General features: G+C 54.8%; 1 protein-coding gene across 1 annotated transcript in view; it reads left to right on the forward strand.

The window, feature by feature from the left end:
* ARHGAP36 (Rho GTPase activating protein 36) overlaps positions 1-27,374 on the forward strand; it is a 78,723-nt gene that overhangs the window by 36,026 nt on the left and 15,323 nt on the right. Inside the window, exons 4-8 of the mRNA XM_030574519.1 lie at positions 11,457-11,713; positions 14,157-14,352; positions 17,075-17,130; positions 20,760-20,910; positions 26,655-26,803. Of these exons, the coding sequence (XP_030430379.1) occupies positions 11,457-11,713; positions 14,157-14,352; positions 17,075-17,130; positions 20,760-20,910; positions 26,655-26,803 (809 nt within the window). The remainder of the gene's footprint in view (positions 1-11,456; positions 11,714-14,156; positions 14,353-17,074; positions 17,131-20,759; positions 20,911-26,654; positions 26,804-27,374) is intronic.

Genomic DNA, 27,374 nt, shown 5'->3' on the forward strand with positions numbered 1-27,374 from the left:
CACTGGTGCTTAATCAACTGGTCCTGTCCATGCTCTGGTACCGACTCAACACCCTGGTCCCGGCCCCGGGTTTCCTGGCCAACCTCCGGACTGTGATTCTGGAGTTCTTTTGGCCAGGGACGCACTGGGTCTCTGCAGGGGTCCTCCACCTGCCCCTGGAGGAGGGGGGGCAGGGCCTGAAGTGCTTACGCGCTCAGGTCCATGTCTTCCGCCTCCAGGCCCTGCAGCGGCTCCTGTTTGGTGCGGGTAGTCCGGCGTGGAGCGTATTGGCGCACGCCTTCCTCCGCCGCTTTCGAGGGCTCCGATACGACCGGCAGCTCTTTTACCTCCATCCGAGAGGTCTTCCGCGAGACCTCTCCGGGCTGCCGGTCTTCTACCAAGACCTCCTCCGGACCTGGAAGCTCTTTTCAACGACCAGGTCCGTGGCGGCCACCGTGGGGGTCGACCTCCTCGCGGAGCCCCTGCTACACAATCCCCAGCTTCGTGTGCAGGTGGCGGAGTCCCCCACGGTGTGCCAGAGGTTGGTCTCGGCGGGAGTCACCAGGGTCGGAGACCTCCTGGACTACGACCGGGGAGACTGGCTGGATCCCCTGACGCTCGCTCAGCGCATGGGGCTCTCCAGACCTCGTACTCCCCAGCGCGTACTTCAGGAGGTGAAGGCCGCTTTACTGCCCGCTGCTCGGGCTTACCTCGACCGGGTCCTGCGAGAGGGCACGCCCCGCCCACCCTCCACCCCAGGCCCCGTGGACATTTTTATCGGGCCCCTGCCCCGTGGACCCAATCGGCCCCCTCACCCTTTCACTGCCAGCCGGCTGCATGATCTGCAGCCGGTTTTGTTCCAGACCGCGCCACGGAAACATCTGTACTCGCTCGTGCTCCATACCCTTCACTACCTCACCCTCGCATCCCGCCCCGATACCAAATGGCGGGACCTCCTGCCGCCTCTCGAGGGTGAGGAGCCCCGGTGGGCCAGCTTGTACTCTGCCCTGGTCCCGAGGCCCGCCGGGGATATCAGTTGGAGGCTCCTTCACGGAGCCGTGAGCACGGGCGTGTACCTGGCGCGGTTCACATCTGTCCCTAGCACCTGCCCTTTCTGTGGTGAGAAGGAGACCTTGGCGCACGTTTATTTGGAGTGCGCCAGGTTGCAGCCCCTGTTCCGGCTCCTCCTGAATATTTTCCTGCGTTTTTGGTTGCACTTTTCCCCTCACCTTTTTATCTACACGCTCCCCATCCGTGGCCCCACGAAGTCGCGGGATCTCCTTCTCAACCTCCTCTTGGCCCTGGCCAAACTGGCCATTTACAACACCAGGGAGAGGAGGTTGGCCGACGGGATTTCCTGCGACTGTGGGGCGTATTTCCGTTCCTCCGTCTGCTCACGCATCCGGGCAGAGTTCCTCTGGGCGGCGTCCACTGGCTCCCTTGACGCCTTCGAGGAGCAGTGGGCGTTGTCCGGGGTTCTCTGCTCGGTGTCCCCATCGGGTTCCCTTCGTTTAGCCCTATGACCTCACTCCCGATCCTGTTTTTTTCATTAGTTGTCCCCCGTAATTATTTGGTGTCCCAGACCTGTGGGTCCTCCCCTTAGGCTAGGGGGAGGCCCTTTAGAAGTGGGCGGGCTTTGCCCGCCCACCCCACTGGATGCCAATAGGCCAGAAATCTCTCTTCTACCGCTCTGCTGTAGAGGAAGGAGAGAGAGGGCTGCTGCTGCTGTTCCTGCTGGGTGCTGGGCCCTCGCTGCTGCTGTTTCTGCTGCTGTTCCTGCTCCTGCTGCTTCCCTGGCTGGGCTAGACACCACCACCTACCCCTCTCTCTGCTGTCTGTTTGCTGGCTGGCTGGTGGTTCCCCCCCCCACCTCAGTTACTGCTGTTATTCCACCTACAGCCCCTTGGGGGGGGGCTGCTGGCCTGCTTCCCAGAGAAGAGGGGAGTAAGGGACCCCAGCTCTTGTTGCTGAGACCACCACCCTCTGAGCGGGGTCCCTCCTGCCTGGACGCCAGACCACCACCACCTGGAGCTGCTGGGCCTACTGTGGCTGTTGCTGGGGAGCTGTTGGTGCCCGGAAGAGGAGAGGAAGGAGAAGAGGACCACCTGCTGCTGGAGACAGTATGAAGACCACTGTGGAGGGGGCTTTTCTGGACTGAGTCTTTTTCAAACTGTGCTCTTGTGGTGGGGGTTTGGACTGTGTCTGCTGGGGCACCGGGGGTGTGGCGTGGAGCCTGTCCCCAGTCCATCCGTGTCCCCCTTCGCCCCCACCACCATCGTTGCCCCCTCCACCACCCCCGCTGGCTGTTTTCCTTCTGCTTTGGACTCCTGCCTCTGGGACTGAGCTGCTCGCCTGGCTCACCACGCCCACTTCCACCATTTGGGCCTGCAGCAGCAGCAGCCAACCATTGACTTTTTGGTACAAGTGCCTGTGGGTGCACCACCTCCCCCCTCATACTGGACTGACCCCCTGCCCTTTGCCACATTTGTCCACCCCACCTATTTCCCTCTGTTGCCTGATAGTTCTGCCCCGGCCCTGTAGCTGTCCCCGTGGTCCCTCTACCCCAATCTCAGCTCGCCCTTTCCCCCCACCCTGTGCTACCCCAGCCCTGATCGGTTCCTCCCCATGCGCCCACGCCCCCTCTCAGGCGCTTGTGCCCTTCCCCATTTGGTTCCCCCTTGTTCACTGCACACCCCCCTCTGCCGTTGCCCCCCCGCTCCCCTAGTGCAACTGGAGGAGCCGGAACCCCCCTCTGCGTTGGTGCCCTGCAACAATCCCACCCTTAGTCCTTGGTTGCTCCCTACGCCCCTTTAGCCTTCCCCTTCTGGCGCCCTCCTCCCCTGCCTGCAGCCTAGCGGGGAAGGGTGGCCGCCTCCTCTCCCTCCCCTCCCCTCGCTGTTTGTCCCCCTCCCCGCCCTCGTTATGGCGGGGGATGCGGCGGGGGAGACCCCTCGCGATGCTCCCACTACCCCTCCTCCACCTGCCCCCGTGTCCACTGCCCAAGCCTCTACCTCGACCGCCGCTGCCGATCCACCTACCACCGCCCCTGCTGGGGCACCGGCGGCGGCGAGTACTGGGGAGACCTCCGTTGCTGCCACTTCTCTCGCCCCTTCTGATTCGGGGGGAGCCCCCCCAGCCGGTGGGAAGGGTCGGGGTGGGAAGAAGGGTAAGGGCCCCGCTAGAAAGGCCAGGCCCTCCATGGCGGAGACTGCCCCCGCTGCCGCAGCCCCGCTACTGGCTGCGGCGTCCCTCCCCGCTGTTCCCTCCACCAGCTCTGCAGGTGTCCCTCCCCCGGCCCCCAGGGCGTACGCCCAGGTGGCGGCGGCCCCCCCGCCTGCTGCTGCTCCTCCGCCCGCTGCTTCCGCCAACATCTACAGCGGCCGGGGCCCCTTTCCCACTTTGACCAGGAAGCACGGCGTCCGTTGCCTCCTGGTGCCCGCCTCGCCCCACGTGGAGACCTACGTGCGGGCGTTGGCCAGGGTAGTGGGGCCCACGGCCATCGTGGCGGCCTCCAAAATGTACGGGAAGGTGGTCTTCTTCCTGGCATCGGAGGCCGCCGCCCAGGAGGCGGTAGAGACGGGCCTGGCGGTGGGGGGCGTGTTCGTCCCCCTGGAGCCGTTAGAAGACCTGGGGGTCCGCTTGATCTTGACCTCCGTCCCTCCCTTCCTGCCCAATGCCGCCCTGCTGCCCGCCCTTTCTGCCCTGGGACGCCCCGTCTCTGTCATCAGCCCTCTCCCCTTGGGCTGCAAGGACCCCGCCCTCCGTCATGTTCTCTCGTTCCGCCGGCAAGTGCAGCTTCAACTGTCGCCGGCGGCGCGTGGCGGAGAGGCGCTCGAGGGGTCCTTTCTGGTCCCCTACCAGGGAGCCCACTACCGGGTGCATTATTCAACGGGGGAGGCCCGGTGCTACCTCTGCCGGGCGATGGGGCACGTCCGGAGGGACTGTCCCTTGGCCCAGCACGGAGGAGCGTCCGGGACCCCCGAGCCCCGGCAAGGCGCCGGCCCTGTCATCGCCGGTGCCCCTGGCTGCCCGGCACCTGAAGCTGCCCCTCCTCCTCCTTCTCGATCCACCTCTGTGGAGGAGGGTGTGGCGGGGCTACCGCCGGCCGTGGGAGAGGGCCCGTCCCAGGGGGAATCCTCCCCGGTTTCTACTGTCCCACCGCTGCCTCCCCGAGTCCCTGAGCCATTGCCCTTACCCACCGAGCCGACCCCTGTTAGCCAGCCCTCGGATGATGCCATGGAGGGCTGGTCCTTAGTGCAGGGGAAGCGGGGCAAGCGGAAGGCTCGAGTTTCTTTACATACTTCAGATTCGGAGGCCCCCCGGAAGAGCAGGAAGGGGGGCGCCGATGTCGAGTCTTCCGCCTTGCCCCCTGATGACTCCCGTTGTGTGGAGCTGGCTGGGGATGCTGTGGCAGCACCGGAGGGTGACACCGCCCCTCCTCCAGGGTCCCTTCCCGTGGATGCCCCCGAGGGAGCCTCTCTCGCCCCCTTCCCACTTGGCGCCTCTGAGAGTGCCGCGGTGGGTATCGCCTCGGGTGCTGGCGGGGAGGGCCCTGGGGTGGTGGACTGTGATCTCCCTCCCATCTACGCAGAAATCGAGGCCCTGGGTTTGACCCCGGTCACGCAGGGGGAGGACGACCCTCTGCTGGCGGGCCTCGATCTGGGCGACCTCACTACATCCCCCCTGTCCCTGGGTTCCCTTCCCCTACCCGCTGTTTCTGCTCCCACCTCTGAGGGTCCCCTGGAATCTTCCCTCGACTCGGCTGTGAGTGGCACTCTGTTGGCAGCTGCCGAGCCCCTTGGGGCGACGGCCAGTGCCCCGCTGCCGAGACCCGCTTCCCAGGCGGTGTCCCTCTTGGGTGTGGAGGACCCGCCCTCCTTCCTCAGCGGGGACCCCATTGACCACCATCTCTCTCTGGGTGCCGAGGCTGCCGCACGTGCCACAGTGGCTGAGCCCGGCATCGTTAGGGTCCCCCTGACCACTTCCCAGATCCTTGAGCCTGGCCAGGAGGAGCCACCTTCCGGCGTCTCACCTATGGAGGCTCCGGATCCTGCTTCTACCTCCTTCCTGGATTCTCTCCCTGATCCACGCTCTACTCCTGTTGGCCCTGTCCTTATCCCCCCCACTTCCTGTGCTGTCAGTGCCGCCCCTGGCAATCCCTCCCAGGGAGCGGGTTCACTAGTTCTTTCCTGTCCCGACCCCCCAGGGGCTGCTGTTCCCCTTCCACCGCCCCTTCTTGCTTCTGGGAGCGGGGCGGGTCGTGTGGCGTCGGTCCATCTGCTGCCACGTTGGGGATCTGCCCCCTGCCTACCCGCCTCAGTGGGCCACGGGGCTGTGACAGGGGCCCCACTGGGGGCCAGTCATCGATCAGTGACCCCACCCCCCCATGCGCTGAGAGAGGAGCTGCGGGAGTTCCTCGAGGACGTCCGTGGCTCCCGGAACAAAGTCCATCTTGCGCTCCAGCGGTGGGGGGATTTCCATCAGGTCCTCCGGGCCGCGAGGGCCCTCATGGGGGAGGGTAGGAGGACCGGGAAGCAGACCGCCGCGGCCTACCGGCGGGTCCGTGTCTTCCGTGACTCCTTACTCACCTTCGGGGTTGGTCACGGATTGCTGCGCGGCCTGCCGGAGGCCGTGGGCGTGTCTGCCAGCGGGGATCACCCCCAGCCCTCCTCATGGCGCCGATCATCCTTGCCACCTTAAACACCCGAGGCTGTAGGATGGGTCTCCGCAGGAGCCAGGTGCTCTCCTTCCTCCGGGAGGGGGGGTACTCTGTGGTTTTTCTGCAGGAGACCCATACGGATCCTGCCGCTGAAGCTAGCTGGCGGCTGGAGTGGGGGGACGGGGCCTACTTTAGCCACTTCTCTGTCTGCGCGGCTGGAGTGGCGACCCTGTTCTCCCCCGACCTACGGCCCGAGGTGCTAGGGGTCGCCGAGGCTGTGCCGGGTCGCCTGCTGCACCTCCGGATCCGTGTGGAGGGGCTTGTGGTTAATCTCGTCAACGTTTACGCCCCGACATCGGCCCCGGAGAGGCTACATTTTTATCAGCAGGCGTCCGCCTTCCTTGGCTCCCTGGATCCTCGTGAGTGCCTGGTCCTGGGAGGGGATTTTAACACCACCCTCGAGGAACGGGACCGCTCGGGGACCGAGCAGTGCCCGGCAGCTGCGGATGTCCTCCGGGAGATTGTCGACCGCCACTTCCTGGTGGACGTCTGGCGCGACCACCACCCAGACGACGTCTCGACGTTCACCTTCGTCCGGGTGGAGGCCCATCGGTCGTGCCACTCCCGGCTGGACCGTATTTACCTGTCACGTTTCCACCTTTCACGGGCCCACTCCTCCAGCGTTCGGCCGGCCCCCTTTTCGGATCACCACCTTGCCACCGTGACGGCCTCTCTCTGCGCGGAGAGGCCGGGGCCGGCCTATTGGCACTTTAATAATAGTTTGCTGGAGGATGCGGGCTTTGTGGCGTCCTTCCGGGAGTTCTGGCTGGCCTGGCGAGGGCAGAGGCGCGCCTTTTCCTCGGTGCGGCGGTGGTGGGATCTGGGGAAGGTGCGCGCCCGGCTCTTCTGCCGTGACTACACTCGGGGTGCCAGCCGACGGAGGGATGCGGCGATAGGGCAGTTGGAGCGGGAGGTCTTGGAGCTGGAGAGGCGTCTGGCCGTCAACCCCGAGGATCCATCCCTCTGCGGAGCGTGCCGGGAGAAGCGGGAGGAGCTCCGAGCCCTCGAAGACCATCGGGCCCGGGGTGCTTTTGTTCGATCCCGCATCCACCTCCTTCGGGAGATGGATCGCGGCTCCCGCTTCTTCTACGCCCTGGAGAAAAGGAGGGGGGCCAAGAAGCACGTCACCTGCCTCCTGGCGGAGGACGGCACCCCCCTCACGGATCCGGCGGAGATGTGCCAGAGGGCCAGGGCCTTCTACGCCACTCTTTTCTCCCCGGATCCGACCGATCCTAACGCTTGCAGAGTGCTCTGGGACGGGCTCCCGACGGTCAGCACGGGCGACCGGGACCGGCTAGAGCTGCCTCTCACTCTGGCCGAGTTCTCGGAGGCCCTCCGTCACATGCCCACCAATAAATCTCCGGGCTTGGACGGGCTGACCGTGGAGTTCTACCGCGTGTTCTGGGACGTCCTCGGCCCAGACTTGGTCACCGTCTGGGCCGAGGCTTTGCAGAGCGGGGTCCTCCCTCTCTCGTGCAGGCGAGCCGTGCTGGCCTTATTGCCGAAGAGGGGGGACCTCCGCGACTTACGGAATTGGCGTCCCGTCTCGCTCCTCAGCACGGACTACAAAATTGTTGCGAAGGCCATCTCAATGCGGCTAGGGTCCGTGCTGGCGGACGTGGTCCATCCAGACCAGACCTACACCGTCCCGGGCCGCACCATCTTTGATAACTTGTATCTGGTCCGGGACCTTCTGGAATTGGGGTGTAGGGATGGTCTGTCGTTCGCCCTCTTGTCCCTGGATCAGGAGAAGGCGTTCGACCGGATGGATCACGGGTATCTCCTGGGCACTCTGCGAGCGTTCGGCTTCGGACCCCTGTTTGTGGGTTTTCTCCAGGTGCTGTACGCTTCTGCGGAGTGTCTGGTCAGGCTCAACTGGACCCTGACCGAGCCGGTCAGCTTCGGGCGGGGAGTGCGGCAGGGGTGCCCCCTCTCGGGCCAGCTGTACACTCTGGCGATCGAGCCCTTCCTCTGTCTCCTCCGCAAGAGGTTGACGGGGTTGGTGCTTCGGGAGCTGGGGCTGCGGCTGGTCCTGTCGGCATACGCCGACGATGTGCTCCTCGTGGTCCAGGACCCGGGCGACTTGGCGCGGGTGGAGGCTTGCCAGGCTGTGTACTCGGCGGCCTCCTCCGCCCGGGTCAACTGGGTCAAGAGCTCTGGCCTGGTGGTCGGGGACGGGTGGCAGGCGAGCTCCCTCCCACCTGCGCTTCAGGCCATCAGGTGGAGCGCGGGTCCGCTGCTCTATCTCGGCGTTTACCTTTCTGCCACGCGTCCGTCTCCGCCGGAGAACTGGCAGGATTTGCAGGGCAGGGTGACGGAGCGGCTCCGGAAATGGACAGGACTACTCCGGTGCCTCTCCCTTCGGGGGAGGGCACTGGTGCTTAATCAACTGGTCCTGTCCATGCTCTGGTACCGACTCAACACCCTGGTCCCGGCCCCGGGTTTCCTGGCCAACCTCCGGACTGTGATTCTGGAGTTCTTTTGGCCAGGGACGCACTGGGTCTCTGCAGGGGTCCTCCACCTGCCCCTGGAGGAGGGGGGGCAGGGCCTGAAGTGTTTACGCGCTCAGGTCCATGTCTTCCGCCTCCAGGCCCTGCAGAGGCTCCTGTTTGGTGCGGGTAGTCCGGCGTGGAGCGTATTGGCGCACGCCTTCCTCCGCCGCTTTCGAGGGCTCCGATACGACCGGCAGCTCTTTTACCTCCATCCGAGAGGTCTTCCGCGAGACCTCTCCGGGCTGCCGGTCTTCTACCAAGACCTCCTCCGGACCTGGAAGCTCTTTTCAACGACCAGGTCCGTGGCGGCCACCGTGGGGGTTGACCTCCTCGCGGAGCCCCTGCTACACAATCCCCAGCTTCGTGTGCAGGTGGCGGAGTCCCCCACGGTGTGCCAGAGGTTGATCTCGGCGGGAGTCACCAGGGTCGGGGACCTCCTGGACTACGACCGGGGAGACTGGCTGGATCCCCTGACGCTCGCTCAGCGCATGGGGCTCTCCAGACCTCGTACTCCCCAGCGCGTACTTCAGGAGGTGAAGGCCGCTTTACTGCCCGCTGCTCGGGCTTACCTCGACCGGGTCCTGCGAGAGGGCACGCCCCGCCCACCCTCCACCCCAGGCCCCGTGGACATTTTTATCGGGCCCCTGCCCCGTGGACCCAATCGGCCCCCTCACCCTTTCACTGCCAGCCGGCTGCATGATCTGCAGCCGGTTTTGTTCCAGACCGCGCCACGGAAACATCTGTACTCGCTCGTGCTCCATACCCTTCACTACCTCACCCTCGCATCCCGCCCCGATACCAAATGGCGGGACCTCCTGCCGCCTCTCGAGGGTGAGGAGCCCCGGTGGGCCAGCTTGTACTCTGCCCTGGTCCCGAGGCCCGCCGGGGATATCAGTTGGCGGCTCCTTCACGGAGCCGTGAGCACGGGCGTGTACTTGGCGCGGTTCACATCTGTCCCTAGCACCTGCCCTTTCTGTGGGGAGAAGGAGACCTTGGCGCACGTTTATTTGGAGTGCGCCAGGTTGCAGCCCCTGTTCCGGCTCCTCCTGAATATTTTCCTGCGTTTTTGGTTGCACTTTTCCCCTCACCTTTTTATCTACACGCTCCCCATCTGTGGCCCCACGAAGTCGCGGGATCTCCTTCTCAACCTCCTCTTGACCCTGGCCAAACTGGCCATCTACAACACCAGGGAGAGGAGGTTGGCCGACGGGATTTCCTGCGACTGTAGGGCCTATTTCCGTTCCTCCGTCTGCTCACGCATCCGGGCTGAGTTCCTCTGGGCAGCGTCCACTGGCTCCCTTGACGCCTTCGAGGAGCAGTGGGCGTTGTCCGGGGTTCTCTGCTCGGTGTCCCCATCGGGTTCCCTTCGTTTAGCCCTATGACCTCACTCCCGATCCTGTTTTTTTCATTAGTTGTCCCCCGTAATTATTTGGTGTCCCAGACCTGTGGGTCCTCCCCTTAGGCTGGGGGAGGCCCTTTAGAAGTGGGCGGGCTTTGCCCGCCCACCCCCGCTGGATGCCAATAGGACCAGACTCCTGCACCCCACTGGCCTGGGCCTGTCACACTAGCCAAGGAGAGAATGACAATGGTTTAAATTACAAATCTTTCTGTCTCTGGTTTAAAAAACTGGACAAGTAAATGGCAAAAAACATTGTTAACCTAGAGTGAAGGTTGTCTGGTGATACTTCACGCCCTTCCAGAACATTGAGCTCAGCAAAACTCTAACTTCTAACATCCAGGAAATACAGAGTTAAGGGAAACGCCCACACAATCATGACTCCACCTCTTTGAGTGATGCCCTAGTATGCCCATAACACACACACTCCCGCTCTGCCTTGTCATTGTATTGGACAGACGCTACTTGCACTTGCTTTGCGCTCAAACATTGAGTCTGCTCCCTGACACCACACTTGTAAAATTTCACAGCCCCTTCACACAGGATGTCACCTAACCCTGTACTGTCCCCTCTCCATGATTAGACCCAGCCTGCTTTTATATCCCACCTCATGACTGACAATTCCCAGGGCAAGACCACCCCAGTGCCCTGTTCCAGACCAACCTCCATTGAAATGGTGCAGACTGGAACCTCAAGGTCTATGTGCACCTCCTTCCTTTGATCACACACATAGGGTGGTCTCAGACACAGATCTCCTCATGTCACAGTCACAGCTCTCCCAAGCTGCTCCAGTTTATTCCTCCACCATTCAGAACCACTACACCCAGCACACTGAATGCAGCTGCAGTGGATTTAGGTATTTCCTAGTGGCTATTGCCAGCTTGGGATGGGGGGCAGGGTTAAGGCTCTGTGGGCATTCACCTTAACTCAGTTTTGCTGAACTTGCATTCCATCACCTGGTAACCTTAACACTGTGTTAACAAAATGTTTTGCTATTCCGTTGGCTTTAAGGCCAAAAGAGGCCATTAGATGGTTTAGTCTGATCTCCTACATAGCAGAAGCCTTTAAATTTCACCCAGTTAACCCTGTACAGAGCCCAAGTAATTTGTGTTGCACTGTGTACTAGAAAAGCATCCAGGATTTGAAGATGTCAAGAGGTCGGGTGTTCAGAACTGAAGTCAGATTTTCCAATGTGCCCAGCACCCAATGCACTGACCTCTCTTGGAAATCTGGCCTATCATGGTACTAGACTCTCAAAGTTTATCTAAATAAAATGTTTCTGGGCCTCATGAGGGCAAGAAAAATCCTTAACACATGGCCAGTGTTACCGATGCAGCGACGTCTGCCTGAGTCAGTCACTCTGAGCGGGGAGTTGCCCTGTTGCATTGCCATAGGGTGTTGACTCTGAGCCCATCTGATTGGAGGATGCTTCCATCACCACCATCCCAGTATGTGGGTTCACCCTATCGTGGTTCTTCTGTGTTGGTAGGATTCCCTCCCCACAGCCCTCTGCTTTGTGAGTAGGAGTTGAACTCTTGTTCATTCAGAAAAGAGTCTGACTCACTTGAAGGCAGGGAGCTGTGGCCTGGAGGTGGGGGAGACCCCTGGCTGTTTAAAGAGGAGTGGTGGTGAGCAGCCTGCAGCTCAGCTGAGGTTTCTTTAGTGTTTGGCTCCTGCCACTGCCCCTTGAATAGGGTGGGACAATGGGAACCCCAGATTGCCTGACTCTGCTTTTGTTGCTGCAGAATGTAGTTCTGCTGTGCTGCAGAGTGCCCAGGCTCCTGGCTGGAGGATGGGACTGCTGCTACGTCTCTGTCTTGTTTCTGTCTGCCTACAGGTCACAGTCCCTAACTGTCTCGTGTTGTTACAGACTGTTGTCCCCAGGCCTTTGGAATCCCGCTCTCCCAAGTCATTGCCAATGACTGGACACACAAGCAAATGCAGGAAGCAGTGAAAGGCAGCCGCAGGGACTGCCTGGATGTGGAAGAGACAGTGGCTAAATTTCGAGCTCAGATTCAGAAGAAATCCCCTTTTGTCGGAGGCTGCCTGCTGGGGCTCAGTGGAGAGTTTGCTGATGAGCCGCTCTCTCCTACTTTCCTGCACACTGTGTACCGGAGCCACCGAAGGGTATGGCTGCAAAACAGGTTGTGTGAGAACTAAACTGTGTGCTGGGAGCAAGGTGCCATCAGGCCGGGCAGGAGGGGGGGCATGGCACCCCAACCACTGAGGCTGTTTCCCAGGAGCTCTGGTTACAAGGTTAAGTTGTGCTGGCTTGGCCCTCTGGCTGCCTTTAGCTTTGGGTTGGCTTCTGTTGGGGAAACTGAGGGGCTTCCAGCAGAATCAAGTCATGTGGGCTACTGTGCAAACACAGAATATAAAACAGTCCCTGCTCTAAGCAGTTTGCCCTGTAAGAATAAGACAAGCGACAACACTGGATTCCGATGAGGGAGGAGAAGGAAACTGGCACAAACCTGTTCAGCATGGGAGAATGCATGAAGGTGCTTCTTTGAAAATGTAACATGAGGGCGATGGAAGCTGGCATCATGGGTCAGTGATAGGGGGAGTCAATCTCTTGGTCAGATCTGAGCAAAGACAGGTGAGTGAGGGTAGGCCATGCAAAGAGAGGGGTGACATGGTAAAGTGACAAGCCAGGTCTTTGCAATAGCACTCTGAATGGAGACTGGATTTACGGAAGCCAGAGAAGAGGATGTTTCAGTGGTTGAGACACAAGATGATGAAGGTCTGAACAGGGGTTTTAGCTGTGGATGGAGAGGAAAGGTGGCTCTGAGAAATGCAGAAAGCTCTGGTAAATTTTAGATACGTCTTGGATGCGAGACTCTTGACAGGGGGCCATGTCAAAAATGACACCCAGGGTATGAATCTGAGTGACAAGAAGGATGGTGGTGTTGGGAGAGGAGCAACAGGGAAGGACTCAGAGAGCAAGATTATGGGATCTGTTCTGACCGTCTGAGCTTGAACTGATGGATGAATGTCCATGAGGAGGTGTCAGAGAAACAGGCTGAGAGCGCGGTTTGGACAGACACAGACAGGTCTGGAGTAGAGAGGTAGATCTGTGCACCATCAGTACAGAGATGGCAGCTGCATTAGTGTTTGGTGATGAGATTACCCAGAGATAAAATGCAGAAGAAGAGCAGGGGATCCAAGCTCTGAGGAGCGTCCCCTGGACAACATGTTGAGAAGTGATTGGAGAGGCTGGAGGGGCCACACAGAACACGGAGCCCTGCAAGCTGAGGGAAGACGAGATTTCAATGAAAAGAGCATGGTCAGTGGTGTCAGAGGTGGTCACCAGGCCGAAGAGGACAAGGATTCACTCAGCCTGTTGTGAAGGTGCAAGTTTTTCTGCCTGCTCTGCTGGGCTGAGACAGGGAGTACAGCTGGGCAAGGAAGCATGTTCTGTTCCATGCAGGATGCTGATATCTTTAGTTTTGTTCTGATCGGGAGCCAAAACCAAACATTTTGAAATTCTCTGCAAAGTAAGCAGAGCCCCGAGACTTTTCGTATGTTTGGCTGCTCCAGAGCTGCAGATCCTGGACCCTGACCTGATCTTGGTCAGGCTGTCTAGGCACTACTGTAATGTGAATAACTAAATCCAGCACATTGTACTGCCAGGAGATCACTTAATATATCAGGCGAATCTGGTAACTAGCTCACTTTCCTGCTGTCCCTGCTCCTGACGAAGCCAGTGTGTTACCACATTGGCTGGTGCCTCAAGCCCAAGGTGATGGAGATGGGCCTCCAGGGGGCAGCACCCAGCCTAGAAAGGCATTTTCTGATCCTGCTGCTGCATGGGGGTGGGCAAGGACAGCAGACAGCCCACTGTCCTGTCAGAGCTTCTATGGGTCTGAGGCAGAGGGAGCAACTATTACCTTGTCGTCATCCTGGAAAATTAAAATGGGGGAATATGGGAGCCAGCATCAGCCAGCAGCTCCCACAAGGACTCCAGGCCATTGAGACTCTCCAGAAGATACTCCAGCCAAGCGGGAAAGGCAGAGCAGGGTAGGGTAAGAGGGAAGTAACTCTTGGCTCTATGGAAATTTTCACTCTGACCAGGAGTTTTGCTGGAGTTTGGTTGGAATTTAGGCTGAGGCACCAGCAGCTCTGGCAGCAGTAGGGGTGTGTGTAGAAGGGGAAATTCCAGCAGTGGCAGTGTGTATAAACAAGGGTTTGTCTGCACAGCCACTGGCAGTGTTCTTCCCAGTGTGGATAGATGGACACCTGCTAGCTGTGTTCGAGCTAGCACACTGAAAATAACAGTGTGGCTGCAGCAGCACCGGCTAGCCTCCCAAGTATGTGCCTGGGGGCTGGATGGGCTTGTACTCAGAGTGCCTGGGATGGGAAAGCTCCCTCTGGCTTCTCACTTCCCTTGCTCATCCTGGGGTCACCCATACCTGGACTCTGCATTTTGTTGGCCAGGGTATGGAGTCTTGTGAGGGTTCATTTTAGTGCCGAGGTTCTGGGATTTGTGGGGGCACCGGGGGGCACCGGGGGCTTATGAACTGAGGGCTCCGGGCACCTTGCTCACCCAAGTCACCTCTGTGTCTGATTTCAGGGGGGAGTGTCTGTGGACTCCATCACTGATTTGGGTGACAACACCTCCAGGCTGCTGGAAGCTCTGCAGCTGTCACATCCCAATGAGCTGGGTCTCAGGAGAACCTTGGAGAGGAACAAGATGTTGAGCCTCAATCCCATCTACAGGCAGGTCCCGCGTGTTGTGGACAGATGTTGCCAGCACATTGAGGCATATGGTAAAGAAGCTTTTCCCTCTAACCAAAGAGATTTCTTGAGACTAATGAAATGACATCACGCTAGGCACCCTGAAATCAGTGACAAACCCCCAGTGAGTTCAGGGAACAGACCCAGACCTTACCTTCTGAGCTTTGGTTTGCTTGCTTGTGAGCTAGCCTTCCCTTTGGCCTTTCAAGGTGGGTACAGCTCAGGCCTGAATAGAATCTTAGGTAAGGCTTGGCAAGGATTCCACCTTTTTATTCTTATGAATCTCATTTTTTCCCATTAAAATTCCTCTCTCCATCCCCCTGCTAGCAGTGGGGAGGAGACAGAGCCTCTCCAACTCCAAGGCCCATAAGAACTTCCCTTAGGGATGGACAAACTGGCTCAGAGTCATCCCACAAATCTTCACCCCTTTGCTGGATCCAAACCAAGACCTTTCCCGAGTCTCTGACGCTGCTTGGGTTTCTCTAGCCCCCAAGATTGCTGCATTCATTGATCAACAGGGGGCACTTTGTGACATTCCAGGGTATAATCCAGACTATTGCGCAACTGTGTCATCCCTGCCCTGCAACCATGGGTGCCTTACAATGTCTTGTTGAAGTAGCTCCTTTCTGGGTTCCTCACAAACAGCCTCCAGCATGCAAGCCACACCTGAGTGTCTGTGGGTAAAGGCAGCCTGCCAGCCACACTTGGGTTACACTCTGGCTCTCACCAGCTTTGGTTACATTGCAGGGTGACCCCAACACACCCCCAGTCTTAGATCTTTTCCCATAGAAATGTATGTCCTGTACTGCCCAACCCTCTCTTGGACAGGACAAGTTATATTAAATCCGTTAATATTAAATCCGTTATTCCTTAACTTGGAGGTTAAGTCCATTAATAGCTATTAGCCAGGATAGGTAAGAAATGGTGTTCCTAGCCTCTGTTTGTCAGACGGTGGAGATGGATGGCAGGAGAGAGATCACTTGATCATTACCTGTTAGGTTCACTCCCTCTGAGGCACCTGACATTGGCCATTGTCAGTAGACAGGATACTGGGCTGGATGGACCTTTGGTCTGACCCAGTATGGCTGTTCTTATGTTCTTTAAGAGAATAATAGCCACATAATTTGTCACTGCATGTGGAGATGCCCAGACACTTCATTTTAAACACAATGGATTAGATAAAACAATAAAACAATTTTATTAACTACAAAGAGAGAGATTTTAAGTGAGTACAAGTAGGCATATAGGAGGCATAAAAGTCAGAAATGGCTACAAGAAAAATAAAGACAAGACATTTATTAATACCTAACTTAACTACATTATCAGAGGGGTAGCCGTGTTAGCCTGGATCTGTAAAAAGTGACAAAGAGTCCTGTGGCACCTTATAGACTAATACATCTGTTAGTCTATAAGGTGCCACAGGACTCTTTGTCACTTTTAACTACATTAGAATCAAAGCAAAGTTTTCTCACCACATGCTTTCAGCAGTCTTACTGACCAAACTCTGTAGGTCAGGACCTCTCCCTCAGAGTCCAACAGCTGCTTCGTTTGTTGCTTCAGGGCAGGGAGGGGATGTCTTGTGGTGTTTGTCTTTCACATTTATAGTTTCAGTTCATTTCCAGCTGAGAACCAGGAATCAGAGTTGATGTGGAAGGATGTTCCCCGCTGCTTTTTTCACCTGTTTGTACTTCCTTTGTCTTTCCTTGCAGCTTGATGGTTCTGTTTATGGCTTAAATGCAACATAAGCAGAGCACACATTCCTTTGTTTAGGACAGACCTGTTTGCCAACTTCTGTTTGGGCAGGACTATGGGGTTTGGAACTTGTGTCAATTTCACTATGCTGGGGAGTTGCATAACTTTACATACAATGTTGCCACACATATTTTAGCAGGACAATACAGAGCAGCAGATTATGGGTTTTCAGATGATACCTTACAAGGCATAATTTACACAAACATTATTACAATAGTGTGTAGGTGTGAATACAGGGGTACATTTGGTCTCACTTGCATAGCCAAAAGAAACTGAGTCACTAATCCCCAATTTTCAAATCTCTGTCAAGTCACCTTTGCAACACAGCTCAGGTGTTAAAAATTACATCAACCTAGTTACATCTGCTCAGGGGTGTGAAAATGTCACACCCCATAGCTCCGTAGTAAGCCAACCTAGCCTCTGGTATAGATGAAGCCAGGTCAATCTGGCTACTGCTGCTCAGAGAGATGGATTACTTATATTGATGCAAAACCCTCTTCTGTCACTGTAGGAAACATCTACACTATTGTGCTACAGTAGCACAACTGCAGCACTGTAGCTCTGCGGCTCTAACACCTGTAATGTAGACATAACTTCAGTTCCACCAGCCAAAGACAACTCTAGAGCTACTCTCAAAACCAATCTTTGTCCCCAAACTCAGTTTGAGTCTGGGCTGTGCCACCTCTGACACTCAGATAAAAGAAGAAGTAGCACAGGCTGGAGGCCAAGGATCCAGGAGATTCAGGGAGTGGTTAATTAATTGCAGATGATACCCTAGGGATGAAGGATGGGGTTGCATGGAGGTGGCAGACTGTAGGACAGCACAGGGAGAAGCCTTTCATTTACCGATTCTTCGTGAGTTAACAGAGTGAAGCAATGTCTTCTCTTGTAGCTAAAGGTAAAGAGCCCAGTGTTCCACATGGCACAGACAAGTCAGGGCTGTGGACAAGTAAAGAAATTCTTTTGAATACACAGCTGTTTACAAACCTATTTTTCTTTCAGGACTCCAGACCGTAGGCATTTTCCGTGTTGGAAGCTCTAAGAAAAGAGTTCAGCAGGTAGAGTGCCCAGCTCACCAAACCATCTGTATAGGTGACAAGTGCCACAGGGACCTAGAGGGAGAATGGGAGATGGGAACATAGACTTGCCTACTCTACAATAAGAACCAGATTTAAATATGGCTGTATCCAGAGCTGTGAGCCCCGTGTGCTGTAACACATTTTATTCTGGTTTGTGTGCACAGCAAAAAAATGGTGTCCCCATGTGGCAGGATCTGTAATCCCCCTGAAGGATCTGCCAGGGCTAGAAGATGCTTCCCTGAGCCAGTTATACTGTATCTCTTTTCTATCACACAGGCAAGTTAAAAATCAGTATGGCTGGTGCTGTACAGAGAGCATTGCTGGGAGGCAGTTGGGAAGAGGCAGGTGAGGAGAGAAAAGAAAACACAATATAGGAAACAGAGTAAGAAGCTGGAGTGAGTCTGTTTCCTGTGTGTCCAGGGCATCTGCCCCTGCAGTCTCTGTGCCCTGTGCCCATGAGAAGTATGTGCAGAAGGAAGAGAGAATGGCGCTGAGGAGTGGGGGAGAGAGAACGGGGTAAGGGCGAGAGCATGGGAAGGAGAGAGGAAAAAAAGTGGGGTATGGCCCAGCGAAGGAGGGATGAGTACAAGACAATGAAGGGAGGAGACGAGACTAAAGCTTAGACACTTGAGAAGATCAGAAAGCGAAGGAGAAGGAAGCCATAGTATGTGTGAGGAGCAGGGCCGCCCAGAGAGGGAGGCAAGTGGGGCAATTTGCCCCAAGCCCCGCAGGGGCCCCCACGAGAGTTTTTCGGGGGCCCTGGACCGGGGTCCTTCACTAGCTCTGGAGGCCCCGGAAAACTCTCGCGGGGCCTGGGCTACCAGAGCTTCTTCTGCTCCGGGTCTTCAGCAGCAATTTGGTGGCAGGGGGTCCTTCCGCTCCAGGACCCGCCACTGAAGTGCCCCGAAGACCCGCGGTGGGGGGTCCTTTCGCCCCGGGATCCGCAGCCAAAGTGCTGGGTCTTCGGCGGCAATTCAGTGGCAGAGGCCCCCTGCCGCTGAAGACCCCAGGCCCCCTGAATCCTCTAGGCAGCCCTGGTGAGGGGTAGTGAATAAATAAAGTAGGGCTTGGAATACCTGAGTCTAAAATTACATTGATATAGTCCTGCAGGAGCAGAAAACGCAGTGCAGAGGCTGGGCCTAGGAAACCAGTGACAAGGGCTCAGAGGGAAACACAAGCCTAGATCTTTGGGTCCAGTTGAGCTATCTTGGAGGCAACCGGGGGCTGATTTGGCCCTTGCCATAACTTAGAGATGCCTGGGGGCTACTCTAACTTACTTTGGCTCATAACAACTGGATTGCTATGTGCTGTGGCCATGCCTCCATCATGCCCTATACTCTGGGTGGAACTGTAAAGGGTTGGTGTAGCTGGCTCCATGCCAGCTGGCAATTCCCCTATGAAAGGTGAACTCCAGCTAATCATTCTTCTGATATGTAGCCCAAGATGATTTATTGGGGCCGGAGACATCACCCCTACTATATTCTTCCACCCCTCGCTTTATTGTATTATTTCTTGGAACTGATTTATAGATATTAAGGCTAGAAGGGACCACTCAGATCATATAGTCTGACTTTCTGCATAACACAGCCCAGAGAATTTTACCCAGTGATTCTGCATCATGCCTATAGCTGTTAGTTGAGCTAGAGCCTATCTTTTAGAAAGACATCCAGATTTCAAGTGATAGAGCATCCACCATATCACTATGTAAAATGTTTCAGAGGTTAATTGTCTTCATTATTAAGAGTATGTTCCTCATTGTGAATTTGTCTAGCTTCAACTTCAAGCTATTGGAATTTGTTCTGCCTTTGCTACCATAAGTGAAAAATGTTTGGCCAGTAGAATGAATGACAATTAAAAAGGAATTCTTTAAATACTTCAGGAAAAAAAGAAATCCTAGTAATGTTATACATAGGGGAGGTAAGATTGTCAATAATGATACAGAAAAGGAAGTATTCAAGAGATATTTCTGTTCGATATTTACAGGCATATACATACAAATATTTTCTATTCCAACATTATCTAGACTGGAGGGTAAACAGCTGCTACTGAACATAAACATTTTTAAATCTGCAGGATCAGATATCTTACCTAAAGGTTTTAAAAGAATTGGCTGGCGAATTGTTTGAGCCATAACGTTGATAATTAACAAGACTTGGAATACTGGGGACCCAGGTATAACTATCAGCTGGCTAGCCTGGGCAAACCAGTGGAATGGCTGACACAGGATGCCACCAGTAAAGAATTAAAAAATGGTAGCATTGTTATTTTAGCAATCCACATGATTCTGTGAAAACAGATCTTGTCAAGTGAACTTGACGTGCTTTGATAAAATGGCAAGTTTGGTTGATAATAGAAACTGTGTTTACTCCATATACTTGGACTTCAGTAAGGCATTTGAGTTAGTCCCACACAAAATTATGTTTAAAAAAACCCAGTACCCTACAAAATCATTGCAGCCCATGTTAAGTGTATTAAAAACTGGTTAACTGATCGCAGAAAGTAATTGTAAATGGGGAATCATCATCATTCAGTGTGGGTGTTACTAGTGGGGTCCTGCAAGGACCAAGTTCTCTGCCTGATACTATTGAATGTCTTATCAGTGATCCAGAAGAATACATAAAATCACTGCTGATAAATTTAGCAGGTGACACAGAAATTGATTGAGTGGTAAAAATGGGTACAGGGCAGTTGTACAGACTGATCTGGATTGCTTGGTAAACTGGCCTCATTTGAACAATATGTGTTTTAATACAGCCAAATGCAAGGTCATACATTTAGTGCCAAAGAATGTGCATCACACATACAGAATGGGGGGTTACATCCTGGAAAGCAGTGGCTCAGAAGAGGACTTGGTGGATAGACAGCTGAACATCAGTTCCCAGTGCATTTTTGTGGTTAAGAGGCTGAACATGATCCTTGGATATATAAGCAAGTCAATGTGTAAGGTCACCATTGACAAACCATCTGGCTTTTGTAGTCACAGTTTAAAAAAAAAGACATTGAAAAAATTGGAAAGAGTTCTGAAAAGAACCAGAAATAATTTGCTGGCTGGACAATCTGCCTTAGAGCAAGCGACTTAAAATGGTCAATTTATTTAGTGTATCAAAGAGAAGGTTAAAAGCTGACTTGATCATAGTCTAGAAGTCTCTGCATGGGGAGAAGATTCTAACAGCAAAGGGCTCTTTAATAATAGCAGACAAAAGCAGATCAAGAGCCAATTGAGCCAATTAGATCAGACTAGAAAAAAGTGCCCGTTTTAAGTGGGGTAATTAATCACTGGACAATTTCCATAGAGATGTGGTTAATTCTCCATCACTTGTCATCTTCAAATCACAACAGGTGTCTTTCCAAAAGGTATTCTCTAGTCCAACCAGCAGCTTTGGCCTGCATTACACAGGAAGTCAAACCAGATGACCATAAAGGTCCCATCTTACCTTAAAATCTATTAATCATTCTGTGAACTGAACGCACTCTAATCCCCTTCATTATAATGGGAAATGCATGCCCACAGCCTTCATGGGGATGGGCCCCAGACTGCTAGATGGAGGAGTGACTGATTGCTTCTTGCCTTTTTCCTCTTTCTTTTTCTCTTTTTCCCATTATTTAAGCTGAGGGAAGAATTCGACCAGGGATTTGATGTTTTCTTGGATGATAGTTATTGTGTCCACGATGTGGCAGCTCTGCTCAAAGAGTTTTTCCGGGACATGCCTGATTCCCTGATTCCCAAGGAACTCTACTCAGCCTTTGTCAGTACAGCCTGTAAGTAGCCAGAATCCCAGCACCCCAGGACCCACTTCTCTAGGCTGGGGACTAAGGGCTTGAGTTTCTTTGTTAAAGAAGAAATCTGTAAATCAATGTAGTTCTTATTAAAGTGATCAGCTAGTTACTGGGCTCAATACAGGAGTAGCTGGAATAGGTCAGACTAGATCAGTGGTTCTCAGTCCACTTGCGGCCCAATCAGTACACAGTGGCAGCCCATGTGACAGCCTCAGGGCCACACAGGTAGCGTATATATTGTGTGGATGCGGCCCACATAACACAGAGAGCTGCATACATGGCCCACAATGGTAAATAGCTTGAGAACCACTGGGCTAGACAATCTCATGGTCCCTTGTGCAAATTCCTCCACACAGCTCTGTCACTGGCACCTCAGTCCACAGCCACAGCTCTCCCCTGACCATGTTATTTTAGTCATGGAACCCCCATGCCCCTCCCAGTCCTGCTATTCCAGCTCTCCGACTCCCATATGGCTTTGCCAATACATCTCAGTGCTGACTAGCAGCACCCCCTGTTATTCACTGGTGCTGGATGAGACCAAGGCATGGCAAATTAGTCATGGCTTTGCAGTGCGGTATGACATTTCTAAAGGTCATTTTAATTTGGAGGTGCCCGTGCAGAGACACCTCCTTGAGAAGCAGGGAGGTGAGAATCTCTTTCTATACAGCTCGTACACAATGAGATCTGCAATCTTACAGTGGCTTCTTGACATCTTCTGGTGTCCTGAGCAATAAGCTAAAGAGATGTCAGCAGCAATCTACGGTATTTGGGTGACCAGTTCCCACTAGAAGTAATGGGGCTTTGGCAGTCACCTCCTCTCTCTGGATTTGGAAATCTCAACTAACGTGCTGGCTGGGTAAGGTAAATGAGCAGCGGTTAGGAGGTGACTCTTTTGATGGCTGAAGGAACCAAGCATTTTTGTACAGACGTTGCCTGCATGATACTGATGAAAGTGATGAATATGCGAAGGAGGGGTTTTCAAATCCCCTTCCTCCACGTCCTATTGTAGCAATGTTGCCAGGAAAACGAGTTACCAAAAACCTTGTCCCATTGGCTGATAGCCTGTGAGATATATCTGAGAACTGCTGCATTGCAGAAAGTGCAGGAAGCCTGGAGAAAAGCTTTTCAACCTCTTGTTTGGTTGTGTCAAGGAAACAGTAATGATGCTTCTAGGACATTTCATTACACTACAAAAGCACATCCCATTTCAGCAGCAGATAACAATTATCTGGAGAAACCTTTGTGAACTTTATTCCAGCACTGTGGGGCTGTGCAGCCATCGGGGAGCTGGCTCTATCCCAGGATGTGATCTGAGATGAGTTGCCTGAGAAAGCAGTGCATGGGTGAATTCAGGAGTGCAGAAAAACAGTTTGCATGCCCTGGCTAGAGCTGTGAAGCTGGGATACACATAGAGAAGCATTTAAGGAGACACAGGACTTGATTCTCAATTTGTCCCTGCACTTGAGGCAGGGAGCAAGTGAGTAGGAAGGGGATGTGATGTTTTGGGGTCCAACCCAGAGCAGTGAAGTTGCCACCTTACTTCTGCACTGCTGCTTGCAGAGTTGGGCCCTCAGTCAACAGCCACCATTCTTCAGCTGCCCAGCTCAGAAGGCAGCAGCGCAGGAGTAAGGGTGGCATGGTATGGTATTTTCACCCTTGCTTGTGCGCTGCTGCTGGCTGTGCTGCCTTCAAAGCTGGGTGCCCAGCCAACAGCTGCCGCTCTCCGGCCACCCAGATCTGAAGGCAGTGCAGAAGTAAGGGTGATAATACTGTGACTCCCCTAAAATAATCTTGTGACCTCCCTGCAACTCCCTTTTGGGTCAGGACCCCCAATTTGAGAAACACTAGTCTCTCCCCTGTGAAATCTATATAGTATAGGGTAAAAGCACACAAAAGAGCAGATTTCATGGGGGGAGACCAGATTTCATGGTCCGTGATGTGTTTTTCATGGCCGCAAATTTGATAGGGCCCTACCAATAGCCCAAATCACACAGCTAAAGAAAGAGGAGTCATTGCTCCACATGCTGATCACTGCAACAGAGGTTGTCTGTGGCACGGAGGTATGGAGAAGGGACAGGATCACCCATGCTCCGGCTAAGGGTACGTTTACCTTTGTGCTGGGTGGTGTGATTCCCAGCTTTCATAGACATACCCCCGCTAGGTCTGCTCAAGGTAGCACCTAAAAATAGCAGTGTATCCACGGCAGCATGGGCAGTCGCAAGGGCTAGCCACCTGCGTACAATCACACCAGACCACCTGGGTATGTACTTGGGCAGCTAGCCCAAGCTGTTGCCTCTCCCACCCCAGACACACTGCAAATTTATCCCATATACCAGCTCCAATGTATATGTACCCTGAGTCTTCAGCTTCTATCTGCAGGGGAGTTAACAATGATTTTCCCCCTCTTTGCTTCCTCAGTTGGAGCATATCCTCATACTGGGGCTAGTTTTACTGGCCAGGAATTTAACAAACTTAACCAGATTACATCCCAAATACAGGGGAAAGAGGCACTTCTTTTGCCACTGTATGGAACCCTACTAAGCTGGGTCATAAGGTCATGATGTCATCAGATACCCCCTTATATGATTGTTGTGCTAATGTGCTGCCATTATAGATTCTGGTTGAATTTGCACCAAAGAAACATCTGAGCAGCCAAATGGGTGTGGGGGAGGGGGCAGTACTGAAACCAACCAACCAAACAACCTACCCCCCCGCACCCTTTGGAAATCATACAGGAGTCCTGGAGCTGGAAGTATCGCTGCTGCTGTCTGAGCCAGGCCCCACACCATCATGGAAGCAGGCTGCCGGGGCACAGGCTCCTGACATCTGTTACCAACCCCCTCTAGACAAATGTAGAGAGTCCCTCCCGCATGTAGAAGCCCATGTACTCCCAGGAGGTCAGGGCAGCCCAGGAGTCCCCTGATTAGTGAGGCAGCCTGGAGAATCTCATCCCATGGAGCAAGGAATCTAGAAGCCTGGAGAGCCCCAGCTGGAGTTCCCAGGGGCTTTTGGGGCTTCTAGCACGGGTGAAAGTAACTTAAAGGACTTGCCGGTACTCCAGGATCCTGAGGAGGGGCATGGCCTCCACCGGAAGAGGCAGAGCCTCTAAATCCCCAGGTCCTTTAAATCCTGGGCTAGGGCTGTGGTAGCAGCAGCTGGAAGCCCCAAGCCCTTTAAATCACCCCCTGAGCTCCTAGCTGCAGAGGTGGCTGGGAGCCCTGGGGTTCGGGAGCAATTTAAATGAGGCAATTTAAAGGACCCAGAGCTCTAGCTGTTGCTACCGCAGCAGAGCCCCGGCCCTTTAAATTGCCGACAGAGCCCCAGGGCGCTAGCAGCAGGGCCCAGGGCTCTGGCTGCTGCTACCTTCCAGGGACCTTTAAATTGTCTCTGGAGCCCTGCTGCCGGAGCCCTGGGGCAGCGGCGGCAGGACTCCAGTGGCTATTTAAAGGGCTCGGGGTGGTAGAGGCAGCGGGAGCCCCGAACCCTTTCAATAGACACCAGAGCCCTGCTACCGCTATCCCAGGGCTCCAGCAGGCACCGGGGGCCCTTTAAATTGTACCCGGAGCCCTGGGGTAGTGGCAGTGGGGCTCCAGCAGTGATTTAAAGGGCCCAAGGCAGTAGCGGCGGCAGGAGCCCTGGGCCCTTTAAATCACCACCTGAGCACCACAGACGCTACCCCAGGGCTCCCTGCCCCCCCCCAAACTCCATCCCCCACCTGCCCAAGACTCTGGGAGGGAGTTTGGGTGAGGAAGGAAGTCTGGGGTGCAGGCCCTGGGCTGGGGCAGGGGAATGGGGTGCAGGAGGGGTGCAGGGTGCAGGCTCTGGGAAGGAGTTTGGGATGACAGGGAGGGTGGAGGGAGGGGGTGCAGGTACTGGGAGGGAATTTGGGGATAAGAGGGGGTATGGAGGGAGGAGGTGCAGGGGTGAGGGCTGTGGGGTAAGGCTGGGGGTGAATTTGGGATGTGGCTGGGGATGAGGGGTTTGGGGTGTGGGAGAGGACTCAGGGCTGAGGCAGAGGGTTAGGGTGCATGGGAATGAGGGCTCTGGCTGGGGCTGGAGATGAGGGTTTGGGGTGTTGGAGAGGCTCAGGGCTAGGATAGAGGGTTGGGATGTGGGGGGGATGAGGGCTGTGGCTGGGGGCATGGGCTCTGGCGTAGGGCAGGGCTGGGGATGAGGTTGGGGTGCAGGCAGGCTGCCCTGGGACTGGAGCCAGAGAGAAGGACTCACCCCAGCCCTCTTCCTGCCGGCAGCAGCGAGCTCTGGGGTAGGGACCCCCTTCTCCCTCCCCATCACTGCACGTGCTCCTAGGGTCCCTCTCAGGTCCAAGAATCCCCCTCGCCTCCCCTGTGGTGGGTGCCATGCTGGGGGGTGTTCCTATCACATGTGTGCCTCCTCCCCTGCTGCTGCTCCTCACTGTAGCCTAACTGGGGCTGCCCCTTGCCCAGCGTGGGGTAAAAGCAGTGATTGAGGGAAGAGGGGCAGCAGTACTGGTGGAGGGTCCCCCTGGAAAATGAAAGGGTTCAAGGGGGAAGGGCAGACTGCCCTGGCAGTAGTGGAGGGGGGGCGCTAGGACCCTGTGGCGGCCCAGCCCCGAACATTTGTGGAGCTGGGCTCGGACCCTCAATATTGCTGGAGGCAGAGTCAGAGAGGGAGAGAGTGCTCCATTTTCTTGCCGGTAGTTACTGCACCTTTTCTTACTGGTCCTCCGTACCCGCCCGTACCTGCTTACTTTCACCTCTGGCTTCTAGGTTCTCCACTCCATGGCAGGGAGCCTGGAAGTGCTGGGGGCCCAGCACAAGATGGGGAGCCCTGCACCCAGGTGTCTGAAAGCCTTGGCAACCCTGGGAGCTCAAGCTGGGACTCTCAGATTTCTAGTCCCTGCTCCATGGCAGGGGACTCTTCAGGCTTCCCCCCACTCCAAGGGCTCCTAGGTGGTCTGCAACTCCCTAGGGGCAGCCCAGAGCATCTCCCAGAGTTGGGGCAACCAGATGCTGAACTTTGTTTGGAATAACTGAAGTGCAACATTTTGGGTTTTTCACAAGACATCTTCCAGGAATTTCTGTTCCTCGGGAAACATAGGCATTTCTAATTTTTGTTCTAATTTGGAACAAAAGCCTTTTTGAATTGTAGAATTTCCCATGGAATAGAAATTCTGAGTTCTGACCAGCTCCAATCAACATTCCCTTTACCTCAGCCCTCTCTGGGGCATGCTTTGCAGACAACCTGCCCCTTTTAACAGGGAACCACAATCCCTTATTTCCCCAGTTCCCCACAAACACTCCCCCACAGTTCGGGGCACATGCCCTATTGCTCCCCTCCCATTGGTCTGCATGCTCTGAGTTTTCAGTTACCTTACGACTGTCCCTCCCTGTGAGTTTTAACAATCAATGTTGTGGGAATCGTCCTGCTGAGAATGATGGTCCTCAGAACCACAGGATTCTCACCCCCAGACTGCTTGCTTAGGCACAGAAGGAGAGAGAAATTGACAGACTGGATCCAGCCCAATCTCCTGTCTTTAACAGGAAAGTGCATGAAACCCTGCAGGGGGCAGTTATGGGATCACCTGTCTATAGGAAAGCCTGGGTTCCTGTTACTAAACTGGTAAACAACAGATATGCTGCTTGTTTGGCTGCTTAGGAAATCTGATGTGAGAGTGAAATGTCTGGAACATTCAGGCTGTCTTGTCAGTCACTTGTCTCTTGAATTGCTCATTTTTCTCTGAATAGTCATGGAACGCATGGCCCAGCTCTCCATGCTGCAGCTGCTGGTGTACCTCCTACCTCCCTGTAACAGTGACACCCTGTACCAGCTACTGCAGTTCCTGGACAAGGTGGCACAGCATGCCCAGGATTCCACAGGTCCAGAGAGACAAAAGGTACTGGTTTCAAATGCTCGTGCACTGATACAGTATGTATCTTATTATATGGAGAAATACCTATCTCATAGAACTGGAAGGGACCTTGAAAGTTCATTGAGTCCAGTCCCCTACCTTCATGGTGGGCCCAAGTACTGTCCCTGACAGATTTTTGCCCTAGATCCCTAAATGGCCCCCTCAAGGGCTGAGCTCACAACCCTGGGTTTAGTAGGCCAATGCTCAAACAACTGAGCTATCCCTCCCTCACAAGTGTCCACCCTGCAGCACAGATAGGGCCTGAGAAGGAGGCCTGGGACCTACAAGGAACAGACTGTGAACTGCCCTGACATCTTCTGTAGGGATGGTAACATAGGAAGGACAGTGCCAGTTGCTTGCCTCTTTACTTTTTCAGTTTTTACAGCATCAGAGTATAGTGTTCTAAAAGGATTTCCCAGGTTTTCTGAATAGTGGCTTTGTGTTGTGATTGGATCCCATATAAGCTACATCCTTCCCACATTCTGCCATGGCCTAAAGGCATTACTCTTGTACTTCTATGCCTCTGGTTTCCTGCACTATATAATGGGTGGCAATA

This window comes from Gopherus evgoodei, chromosome 9 (assembly GCF_007399415.2).
Source record: "Gopherus evgoodei ecotype Sinaloan lineage chromosome 9, rGopEvg1_v1.p, whole genome shotgun sequence".
NCBI classification, from domain to species: domain Eukaryota; kingdom Metazoa; phylum Chordata; order Testudines; family Testudinidae; genus Gopherus; species Gopherus evgoodei.